Source organism: Perissodus microlepis, chromosome 8 (genome assembly GCF_051167445.1).
Source record: "Perissodus microlepis isolate ML-2025 ecotype Zambia chromosome 8, ASM5116744v1, whole genome shotgun sequence".
Classification (NCBI taxonomy): Eukaryota; Metazoa; Chordata; class Actinopteri; order Cichliformes; family Cichlidae; genus Perissodus; species Perissodus microlepis.
In genome coordinates this window covers 6,533,417-6,546,161 of record NC_140468.1, presented here as the reverse complement: position 1 = coordinate 6,546,161, position 12,745 = coordinate 6,533,417, and the positions used below count along the sequence as shown (strand labels likewise).

Here is a 12,745-nt window from a genome sequence, read left to right as displayed (position 1 = left end):
CTCCACTCTAGATCTGTCTGAGATCTAGACTGTTTTGGGGAAATATGAAGGTGTGTTTGTTTTGATCTGCTTGCCTGGTTTGTAGATATGTTTGGTGGTACTTTTGCTCTGTGAAATCACTGTGAAAACAATACATCGGCTGAACTTGACAATCACTTGAATGACAGCTACACAAGGGCATGTCAGTGTAGTCAGCCACTGGCACTTTGTTGTAGCTAGATTGCTTTTGATTTCAAGTTTAAGCTATGAATTGTTTTTATCAGTGAGTGGGAATGTTGCTTGATGGTAGATTGTTTGTGGTTAGTTATGTGATACTCTGAACTCTAATTACAGAAACTAATACTACTAAATATCAAACTTATTAGTGTAAAAATGTCATTGACGATTTTTCTGGCCTCACAGATTCTCAAATCTTTGATTCCCCTTGATGTTATCAGCCTAAAAGCCTAAAAGTAGTTAATATAATGATTCAGTTACATTAAGACCTAATATTTAGTACACTGAACTAAAGAAAATAGATTGAATATAAAAGAACAGGTCTGCAAAGTATTGTCAGTGTGGAAGGACTTGACACCTGCATTCCTTCTAATGGCCAGCAAGGAGCGTCTTCTGTCCTCGCAAAAAGAAATTTGATTGGTTCAAAGTTGAATTTGCACTTTGCATAGTAAGGTAAAGACTCTACAGTAATACAGAGAAAATCCCAACAATCAGCCGACCCCCTATGAAAAAGCATTTGGCAACAGTGGGAAGGTAAAACTCCCTTTTGCCAGAAAGAAACCTCAGAGTAGAAGCAGGCTCAGTGAGGTGGAGCCATCTGCCACGACAGGTTGGAATGAGGGTGCATCTAATTGTAAAGTTGTCATATTTTAAAGAACTGATCAAAATGTAATCAATTAATGCTTCATTATAGTTGTACATTTTAATACTTCTTTTTAAATGTAGATATCATTAGAGTTACTTCTTTTAATGGTTGCATAATCAAAACTGTGCAAATGTTTCCCATCCCTGGGTACAGATGATGTGGAGGCCCACACAAGGTCTGGAAATGAAATGAAAAAGCTGTAGAATATAGCCCTTAAAACATCTCATTGGAGAGCTTCAGCAATTGTGGTAGGTTTTGTGTTAAGCTAAATAAACCATGGACTTTGAGTAAATTAATACCAAACAGACAGATAGTATTGGATTCCTTCTCATCCAGTTTTCATCAAAAGAGCAGAAAAAATCCTAAATAAGCATTTAGTTTCTTAACAGAACGTTGAGGTTTGTCAGGCCAGAAAATCTCTTTTTTTCTTATAAGTGGGACATGGGACAGTGAGCTAAAGTTAGTCTTTCTTTGTTTGGTTTAATATAAACACTGCATTAAAAACAAATGTTCATTAAGTAGTTATTTAGCAGGTTACATCAAGGTGAAAGGTCCAAAACAGACAAACTTAAAGTTCACAATCCCAATCTGTTTCTTTCATTACATTCTCTGAGTCTCTGTGTGTGTCTCTCACTGAGAACCACATGTGATTCATTTGGAAATTTCTGTCATTACATAACACTAACTGTTTGTACCCTACCCTTCCTTGCTTCCTCACACAGGCCCTCACAGTCCCTGTGAGAGAACAGACCTCCGCATGGCGATAGTAGCTGACCACCTTGGACTCAGTTGGACTGGTGAGTCTGAACACATCTCCGTTTTTTGTTTGTTTGTTTGTTTACTTTCACATTGTGTAAAAATTAAGCCAAACAGAACCACAAAGTGATGTAAGAAAAATGATTATCATAAAATGTGAGAATTTTTAAGGCTGAAGGAATGATCTGGACTGAAACGGACTCTGTGTCAGTTTTTAAGGGTTTGTTGCCACCTGGTGGACGTATACTGTAAAAATGTCTCAACTGAGCTGTACTGCAGTGATATTTATAGCCACATAATACTACAGCATCATCGGTACATAGCATTTAACAAAAATAACTAAAAAAAACTTCTCATGTTTGGATGTTTTTCAAATTTTGAAGATACATAACTGCTGAATACATGTAGGAGATACTAGGATTTGAAACGGTGAAGAAAATATATAAAGCAATAAAAGCTTCATTGATTTTAAGGGGCATAAAGCTTTGATACATCTTTATATTTGAGTGTATTTTTAGAGGAATAGCAGGTGTATATTTTACTTGAGCAGCGATTAGGGCGTGGCCCCTGCGGCCGCCTGCACTGCAGCACTTTCCCCACGCCTACCAGCATTTGTACGACTGGCTGTGAGTGCACTGCAAACGTATGTCCGCTGAATGAGTGCCCAGCTGAGAGAAGGAATCTAATCCATATTTAATATGTGTTCCAATTGCAGAGCTGCAGTGAACCATCAGACCTGCTGAACATTAGTTTCTCGTGGGTTTAGATTTAGAGTTGTAATTCTAGTCCTTCATTAGCTGCAGACTGTGTCTGACACATTGTTTGGCTGTTTCAGTGCTGCAGTTTAATCAGTGCATCAGCACATCCCTCACCTCCTGCTTTGTAGGCAATCAAGTGTAACCTGTAACATGGGCCCAGATCAGATGTAAGTGGTGCAAACATGAAAACTAATTCAAAATGCCACTTTCTCCACACGCATTTTCTGGCTAAATACTGTTGCTGCATTTGTTTTTGCATTTCTACACATTTCCCTTTGTTAGGCATGATACTGTCAGATTTATCAACTGGAGAGCAATCTCTATAAACAGATATCTTCATATGAACATGCCAGATCTGGAAGCTAGGGACACGTTTTCTGTCTGCTTTCTGTTTGTAGTATGAGTTCTAGTCACGTTTGAGCAGGCTTTGGCATGTATGCCAGTAAATAGTGATAAAGTGAAATGATCAGCTATTGTCTCACAATGATTTAACTTTACAAAAAAGAAGGAAGCGATGCATGGCACTGATGGCATCAGATGCAGCAAAACTGCAGAGCAACAGAAGCACACCACCCACATTCATACCACAGGTGTAAATGCTGGGAATGGCAGTGGCATCATGCTTGCAGGCAGTTCTCCAGAAAACCAACAACACGTTGTGTCAGCTTGACATGGATGATGTTGTGCATAGGTTGAATGCTGACTGGTTAAAAAGAGGGAACAAGAGAGAACAAGAAAGAGAGCAATAGCTCAATTTAAAAAAAAAGATAATTAATGGCACTCAGTTTCACTTTAGCTCTTTGTATGTTTGAATTTCTCTCATGGGAATGGATGGCTGAAAGACTAACAAGAGCACGAGTAAGCGTAGCCCACAGACCAGATAAAACAAAACATGTAACTTTGGTGGTCAATAATGGCGCTGCAGAAATGTCCTGTTGTGGAACTCCAGCCCTGCAATTCAGCTATCTATATGCTGCTGTTACAGAGCTGGCCAGGGAGCTGGATTTCTCTGTGGATGAGATCAACTTGATCAGAGTGGAAAACCCCAATTCTCTGACGGCACAGAGCTTCATGCTCCTAAAGAAATGGGTGCACAGGGACGGTAAAAATGCCACAAGTAAGTACAGAAGTAGATATGGCTGCTGTAATTCATACTCATATATATTTCAGTTGCTGGTTTATGATAAAACGAATCAATAAAAGGACATTATCAATGTTTGCGATGCCACAACATCACCTTATGAAGTAATTCCTGTCTCTCTCCTCCCCAGCGGATGCTTTAACCGCGGTGCTGACTAAGATCAATCGGTTGGATATTGTGACTTTGCTGGAAGGGCCCATATTTGACTACGGTAACATTTCAGGCACACGCTGCTTTGCCGATGATAACGCAGTATTCCCGGATCAGTCCGATGGTAAAGTGTAGCCCACCCTAGCTGAACTCAGTCTATCTCTCAGTCTATCCCTTCACCCTTCTTCACCACCTCTCTCAGCCAGAGGCAGTCGGACATGACTGCGTAAATAAATATTGAACCAATCAGGCTTGACTAAACTGTGGAAGTTAATGACCAAAGTGAATGAATGCTCCAGCAGGTTCATTGAGTTCATGTCAGATAATGGACCGTCAGGTAGTAAACGCACTGGAGCCGTGTTTATTGAGCAGTCAGCTTGTTCGTTCACCAACACAGGCCAGTGCAATTCGTTCATAGCACTCAGTCTTTGGAACTGTAATGACAAGTGACAGATTGATAGAAATTCGTTCCCATATTATTGATTTTAATTAAGCGCAGGAAACTCTGTACCATTTTTGGGTGCATGAAACTTTTAGTATGTTTCATTGTTTTTGTCAGATGTACAAAAGCATGATGAAGGATATGAATGCCGCCTCTGTCCCCGCTGATAAATGCATTTTCTTGAAATCTTGAAATGATTTTTTCAGATGGGGCAGGGCACTGCTTTGTAATTTGGTTTAACAATAGTTATGTTTATGTGTGTTTTTATTAATTAAACACAGCCATGACATGAGAAAACATGAAAACATAATCATAACAACCAATTTTTAACAATGGCATGCTTGCTTTAAGCAGTATGGCAGACCCTTTTCTCTCCCTCTTCTGTATTTCTCTCTTTCCTCTTGTATGAAAATGAAGTATGGCAGCAGTTTGCGACTCTGACAGACACATTGAAGGCCATTTCAGAACTTTTACCACAATGTGCTGTTTCCCTCCTCACATTGCAGATACGTTCAAATACATTTCAAATGAAAATGCTTTATTTTTTATTTAAATTTGACTGTTTTCCACAGTTAAAACACACTGTTAATATATCTTTAGATAACTAAATTTCAATAAGGAGAGATTACTTGGAAGAATTTAACATGATTTATTGAGCTGGAGAAATTCATGTATTTGGCGATTAGACTCTGATGACCCATCATAGCAGAAGAAAATCCCAGCGGTGATGGATTTAGGACAGGACCCCCTGGAGTCTAGACACTGATGGTAGTGAAGATGAGGACTGAGGCTTAAATAGTGCTCTGACTGCGGTGGAGATGGGGAGGTGGTGGGTTGCATGAAAGAGAGTCTGAAAGGTAGAATGACAAGAAGATGATCGAACTAGAGAAATGATGTCAGTACTGAGTTTGACAGTGTGGGAAAGCGTAAACATGTAAACAGAAAAGAAGCTGAACACCCAGGAATGCAAGCAGATGAGTGATTACAGATCTTCCTTATTGAACTTAAGCACAAGCTTCATAAAACAGGGGTAGAGCCAAGGGATGGATACGGGGAGCAGCACTGCAGGCTCAAGACTGCCAATCCGTTTGACAACTCAACAACCGCCACATAGTATCAAAGGACTGAAAAGAGAAGCATGTAAAAGTCAATAACAATATTAAACAGCATAATTATATTCAGTCTTCAGTTAAAGCAGTAATAATGCTTTTTTATTTCTCTAGCCTGTCTTTTGTCCCTGACTATTACTGCAGCTCTATTAACCGACTGCCAGTTTTTATTTAAGGAACATGATTAGCACGAGTAATGATGACTAATTATTAACTTCCACCGCCAAATCCAATGCCAACTTTTTCCCATGGATTTTACAGAACCATTGCTATGTAATAAAATAAATCTTTCCACTACTGTTCTTTACTTCTTCAAGAGAAAAGCAGATAATACGCACTAAGTAAAGCCAAATAAGCTCTTCTCTGGATTCAGTAGACGAGTTTAGAGTCTGCTTTGGCACTTTAAAACAAAATTCTGAAATGGTCTCATTTCCAGTCTGTCTAATTAGGTTTTCTTGAAGTCATCTTAACACAAGGATCGGTGTTCCTGTTGCCTTGAATAACAACGGAGCTGAGGTGATCTTTTTGCAAAGATGATTTCTTGGGGAACCGACTTAAGTAGATTAACAAAATGCATGGCTATGGCTTTGTGTGAAGGGCTGCCTGCTCTGTTGTTGTTGACTCACATTAATACACTTCTAACACTCTTTAAATGGGCGAAGCCTTTTCAACACATCCAGAAGTGTTTTTTTATTTTTTGATGACTTGCACATTTTGATCTGGATGTGCTCTGTTCCACACGGCACTCACAGATGAGTTGAAAATGAAACGCCTTTTTTCAAAGTGTACAGTGTATACTAATGCTTCTGTGTCACTGCTGTTAGCTATGTGATACCTGTCATCTCCTGGTTCCTCCGAGCCTCCAGCCTCTACGCTCCACTGTAGCTTCCTCTGCTTTGAGACCAGCAGACTCCCTGCCTCTTCATCCTCCTCTCCCTCTTGCTTCTGAGTGACTAATTTCCACAGCAAATGCCCTTGTCTACTGAGCAGCACTAATCAGCTACTTCCCACCAATGGCTACCTTTTGCTAACCTCAGCAGCTTCAGGATCCAGTCATAGCTTCTGCTCTCACCCTTGCAGTTGAGTAGAATAAGACTAGAACAGCACAGCCTGTCATTACTAACAGCTTTCTACAGGTTATGGAGGAACATAGCAATCTTACAGCTCTTTGGTGAGAGTTTAAGATCGCTCGTCAGCCTCTGCGCAAGCTGGATGACACTGAGAGCTAATTGCTGTCAAGGCCCATTTCAGACGCTCTTATCCATGGCATAGAAGTGCTCCAGGGGAGTCTCTAACATTAAAGCTCATTTAACCCAGTGTACATTTGCCAAACCAAACCTTAAAGACTATCAAGTCTTAAAAAAAATCACTGTAAGGTTGAGAAGTTATTGTTTGGTTTGGCAAATGTGAATCATGGCCATTCTTCTGAACTTTTCGATGTGAAACATTCAGGATCTTTTTCAATGAAACAGTCTAAACATTGTGACATACTGTGTAATTTCCTTTTAGTAAGAAATCTGATATGAGGTGTTATCATAAGGTTCTGCAACTTTGTCCACAAACCATACTTGATCTGAATTTAATCAGATTTCGACATCACATCCTTGTGCACCACTAGACCGCTTTCAACTGGCTGCCATTTTTAGATCAGTCCATGAAAGTCGCTCTGACCACTGACTGTGATTTCAGCATGAACCTCAAACTTGCAGATTGAGCCTACATGACCTTTTGAGTTTAACATCATTGGGGATGAGAGTTTTTCACCTACAATCTAGAGACAAAAGAGCAGGTATGAATGTACAAAGAACAGGAAAAACTTGAGTAACTAATGTATTTGCCTCCCCCCAAAAATATGACACAACCACAAGGTAATTAAGACATACTGCACCACGCACACGCATAAATGCTGGCAATGCGTCGGCCACTCACATTAAAAGATTCACCACAGATGTGAGATTGATCCTGGGGAACAGGATCAGGCATCCTTTAGATGTCTTAGAAGGATGACGAGTTCTGATGGGGGAACTTCGAGGAAGCCATGTTTCACCAGCAAATAGTGGATTAAAAAGGAAGAAATAACAAAATCACCATCTCTCCTCATCTGATTTGGTGAGGAGAGATGCAACTTTAGTCATTTTGCCTAAATGATTTGAGATAGACTCATTTTTATGATAGACTGGAGGAGATTCAGTGCACATCACAGAGGCACAAGTGCACATGGTAAGGATGGGACTTTCATGGAGCGATCTACAGAACAGCACATGCAGGTTTTATGGACAGGGTCACAAAACCTCATACTTTAGTATTAGAACTTGGAATTTATAGAGTCTAGACTTTTAGTATTTCCAAGCATTTGCCCTTTCTCTTTTCATAAACATCCCCTCCTCTTTAAACCTAGACTGTAAAATCTCAGTTTTCCAGCAAAAAAATGATAAAATTATTGAAATTATTTGACTACCCTGGGGTGAAGGGTCCAAAGAGATGATACTCCTGCTGACTATGGTGCCTCTTCTTGCTTATCAGCTGAGATGAGCAACCCGATGAGTCCTACGCTCAATCTCTTCGCTTCTGCAGCTTCGTAGATTTTAAGCCTTCATCAGTCACATTTTCACTTCATTGTCTGTGTGTTTGACCTGTTTTATGTTTTACATGCCTTGTTCTGTCTTCTAACCAGTTTTTGTCTAACATTTGTTCTGTGCCTTTTGTTCTGTGTCTTGTGAACCTTGCTAATTGCAACAGCTCCAAAACGTCTTAGAAGTCCTCAAATGCCTCAGCCTTCCCCTCTGCACACCACCTCCCTTTCTTCTTCCGCTCCACCCGTTCAAACCACACATATCAACACTTTCTCTTCCTCCTCTGTCTTTTTCTTCCCATCTCCCCCTTCCACACCTCCTGTTTACCTCCTGCCTGTGGCCCCTGTTCTCCCTCACTTCTTCACTCTGCCTTATTCCCCTCCTCTTCCCTCCTCCCCTCAAAGTCCTTTTAGCTGCCCTTCTTTCTTCTCTCCTCACTTTCCGCCCACGGCCCTCTCCAAGCCCCTTCCTCCTCTTTCTTCCTCACTCCCAACTCTTCACCTTTTACCGCCTCCTCATTCTGCCTCTCCTACATCTGCTGAGTCTTCTCTCCCTTGTGCCTCTCCTCGCACCTTATCAGCTACTACTGTCCCTTCTTCTCCTTCTCCATCTTTAATATGTGCTTCCTCTCCACCTTTACTTCCTCCCTCTTCTACACCTCCTCTCTGTCCTTGCTCTTCATCCTCTTCTCCACCTCAAAATCGCCATCCTCTATCTCCACCTCCCCCATCTCCCCCATCCTCTCCCCTCCCTCCTGGTGTTCCTCCTTACTTCAGGCAAGATCGTTCAGTTCCTGAGGTTTACATTTAGAGGCCTGTGTGCTTCTCACTGCCTTTTGTTTGAACCAGCGCAACTAAGCTACCTGAACTCTTCTCAAGCTTTTGCTCATAAACTGACCTAATTACTGAAAATGAAGTCCAGCTTGTTTTAAAGTCTCACGCCTCACTAACTTCACTAATGTTGCATTTATTTGAGTGAGGCTGGGTCTAAGGCTATGTAGGTTTCAAAAGAAAACTCAAGTGCCAATTTTAGGATACATACAACAGTATATGCCAGGTTTTTGGTTTTATTTTTCATATTTTATGTATTTCTGTTTCCACCACTTTTTGATGTGGTCATGTCTACTCGGTAGGGCTGGTTCAAAAGTCATTTAAAAGTACTTGAAATTATCGATTCTTTTTCTACTTCTAGAGGCAGCAGAACAAAATTTAAACACAACAAATCTGATGTTCGTATATATTACAGATCGAGTACAACTGGAATAGCATTATCATTTATCCACAGGAATAAATTCCACAGTCTGGTTTGAACTCTGGTTTGTTCTGCAAGAAGCAATCCAGTACTGGCACAACACATTCGGAGAGAAATGCAGCCAGAGCCACAAAAGTGTAGAAATATCTGTCTTAGATGGCATGGTGTACAAAGCAGGAGAGATGTTTCCTCTAAGTGAAGAAGTAGATTAATGAACTCACTCTGGGCACCGATTGTGCAAACTATCCTCAACACATCGTGCATTTAAAGTAGCTGAACACCTGATGAATGGCCTGTTTTTAGTTCAGAAGAGACATGAAGGGCAGGCTTCTCTTAACAACAATGTGGGTGTTTATCCTTTTTATTTCCAAACTGTATGTCCTAATTAAACTCGTAGTTGTAAGAATATGTCGCAAGAAATCAGCTGAAAGCACACTGTGACCTTTGTAGATGTGTATAGGTGTGTGTAGCATCTAAAGAGCCAGATGTGTTTCTGAGCAGTTCACAAAGATTAAATTATAGCTTAAAGGGGCAGCGGCTCCCATTCAGCCGGCAAATTCCACTGTAAATATTGCTCCATGTCTGCTCTATGTGTATGTGATTTGAGATTAAATACAGATGTAATACTTTGCCTCCATAGTCTTTAAAGGTAAAGGCATTACGTATTTTTTTTCTTATTTCAATTTGATATATTTCTGAATACCAAAATTCACCCACCAAATGCACAAATACCACAAGCAGAATCTAGAGGTGCAGTTCCCAGGAAGTTACCACTGGGTGTAAACAGACAAAGATTCACCATAATAACTTTATAATATGTAAAGTTGTGTTTACATCTTATTCTGCTACCTAATCACTTACACTTGTGACTTTTGAACAGATGCTACCCTTAAATGTTTCAAATGTTTCTCATTTCATCACCTCCACCACTTTACTTCTCCTTCCCTCCCTCTTCCAACCCCTTTTTTTTTATCTTTACCCCCTCTTCAATCCTCTTATCCTCTAATCCTGTACTCCTACAATCCACCCAGGCTACGACAATATAGATCTGGAGCTCCAAACCCCCTCAGACCTCAACTACGTGCCCCCAACCCCACTGCGCTCAGACGACTTCTTTAGCGAGGGCGATCCTTTAGTAGAGTCCCATAACAAGTCCATGCTTACTAGACCTAGCGACCTCTCTCTCACTCAGACCACCAGCACCTCCAGCAGCGACCCCCTCACAGTGGCCCCGGGTCCAGGCTCCACTGCCACAGAGCTACCTATTGCTGGGCCTGAAGATACAGAAACTGAGATGTTTACTGAAGAAAAAACAGGATTGGTGTGTGTAGAGAGGCCAGATAATGACAGACGGTTGGTAGAGCAATCAGGAAAGGAGACAGAAGAAGTAAAAGCAGGAGACCATCTTGTTTTGGAGAGTCAGGGAGGGGCCGTAAAAGAGAAGGCTACCGCAGTCACTGGTCTTGGAAATGGAGTGGAGGAAGAAGAGGAGGAGGAAATGACGCAGGAGAGGTTGCAGAGTCTGCTGGAGGATATAAAGCTGGAAGAGGGCATGGAGGAAGAGGAGGTGTCAGAGGAGCTTGTGAATGCCATCCTTGAACAAGTACGGAAAGCAGAAAAAGACATTTATTCAGTTCCAGGCAGGAGCAGTGAGACGTCTGGCGCAATCGGGGAGTCAGCAGCCCCTGGCCCCAGCCCAGGCTCTGAGAAGGGCAGGTAGGACTTGATTTTATTTGAAATTCATTGTCACGTCTTTCTGCTCCCAGGTGTATTGTCCTAAATCTATTTAACTCGTCCAGCCCCGACAGTCTAGCTGATTCGCTAGAGGAGCCCCAGGTTCAGACCAACAAACAGAATGGAGGTCAGACTGAAGCAGCCAGGGAAGGGATGGAAAAGGTGCCCAGGAGGAAGGAATCCCAGGAGGACAGCAGCACAGCAGGACCAAGCAGAGGAGACAAGGACGGAGGCAACAGGTCCCAGCACAAAGTCCAGGTGGGAATCGGTCCTTCACAGAGAATCTTGTCTTGAAGCCTTGAAAAAGTCATGAACTGTATATTATATTATTCTCCTTCTGTTGTTATGTGGGCTTAAAATATTTAACCTCTGAGATTAGCCCAATTCTCCTATCATATGTTAACTTTCCATATGAATCCCACACACTCTGGCCTCGTTGACATTACTCTGCTGCTGGGCTGCCTTCATCAGGAGAGTGTTAGAGAGAAGGAGTCCGACTCTGATGAGGAGACCACTGTCACTACCAGGGTGATACGCAGACGGGTTGTACTCAAGGTCTGTTAGGCCTGGTGTGCAGAGACATGTTGAAGCAGAGTGCAGTGGACCGATAGCGTGTGAAGAAGAGTGATACCAGAGAGACTGAACAGAAGCAATTTGCTATGTGTGCTGAGCATGACAGTAGCAGTGTTTTTGTGCAAGTTTGTTAACATAGACTGGAGTGTGTGTGCAGTTATAGTAACTTTAAAAGATAACTGGAGACGGGATATGTGTGAGGAAACAAAGAGACATTTTTTTAGATTAACATATGACCCAAAGAGGAGTTCTAAATTTTCTCTAAATTAAAATAGAAACTTGACTACAGCTGTTTATACGTTTAGCTTTGCTATAGCATTAAGTTCTAATTGCTTGCTTGCCTTGCTTGTGCTCTTCTACCTGGTTGGTGGATTGTTGGTTGTGCTTTACCATATATATTTAATTCACTGACTAAAAGGAATGTGCCAAACTTCTTCTGAGGGGGGAAGAAAAGGTGGCCTTTGATTTAAGCTTCTTTTTTGCATCAGCTAGAAGCAACTAATAGATATTTTAATTATTGATGCTAAGTGTTTCCAGGGAGTCATCAATTAATTGCTTAGTGTAAAAAAATAAAATAAAAATCAGAAAATAGATTCATGAAGCCCTAAGTGAAGCTTTGATACAAATTAACAAGATTAAATCAGCATATATTTACTTAGGATAGCTGAAATTAAAAAAAACTGTGGCGATTTTTGCCTAATGCTGCTTTGGAATTGACACACTGCCCATGTTGGAACATATTTCCAAAGTGGAAAAAGTCTACTTGAAGATCTTATAAATGTAATAAAAATTAAAAAAAAACTAAACTAAAGCAAGAATATAACATATACAGTATTCACAGACTTTGCTGTGACAATGAAAATTGAGCTCCGGTGCATCCTGTTTCCACTGAAAGTACTCCAGCCATCATTCAACATTCAACACAACCTCTTCACACCCTCCACAAAAGGCCGAACTGGCTCGACACCAGTAGATACCAGTTATATTCTATATTCTTTATTGTTTTGTTACAATCTCTGGCTCTATCAAGGTTCATTTTGAGGCGATAATAAGATATATTTGTATGGTTTTTGAACGAGGTTTTGCCTGAACTTTTATTTTTCCATCTATGGACACATCCTTCTGAAGCTTTGTTTAAAAGAAACACTTTTATTGTATTCTTTCCATATTTCTATATTATAAATGTCTTTTAAACAGCATTTGGTGTTTCCAGTGCTTTTGCTGCTGCTGGCTTGGGTTTTGAAGTCTGGGCGTGTTGTGACGGCAGGATGCAGTATTACATTACATTATTTAACAAACCTGCCGATCTAAATACTCACCTTTCCACTTTATATGATAAATATGTTCTAGGGCAAATACCCTGGTTTTGCATCCATTGTGATTTGTGGGCTGTTTC

At 40.9% G+C, this 12,745-nt stretch overlaps 1 protein-coding gene across 28 annotated transcripts in view; it reads left to right on the top strand.

The window, feature by feature from the left end:
- Positions 1-12,745, top strand: part of LOC146381256 (ankyrin-3-like) — a 182,524-nt gene that overhangs the window by 165,319 nt on the left and 4,460 nt on the right. For 21 of the 28 annotated variants that reach the window (XM_084937203.1, XM_084937200.1, XM_084937199.1 and 18 more), the window contains 5 exons: positions 1,585-1,659; positions 3,362-3,493; positions 3,648-3,791; positions 10,074-10,758; positions 10,842-11,034. In XM_084937203.1, the coding sequence (XP_084793329.1) occupies positions 1,585-1,659; positions 3,362-3,493; positions 3,648-3,791; positions 10,074-10,758; positions 10,842-11,034 (1,229 nt within the window). Of the gene's footprint in view, positions 1-1,584; positions 1,660-3,361; positions 3,494-3,647; positions 3,792-10,073; positions 10,759-10,841; positions 11,035-11,247; positions 11,332-12,745 lie in introns of all 28 variants that reach the window. The other 7 variants (XM_084937224.1, XM_084937223.1, XM_084937221.1 and 4 more) reach the window with 6 other exon arrangements.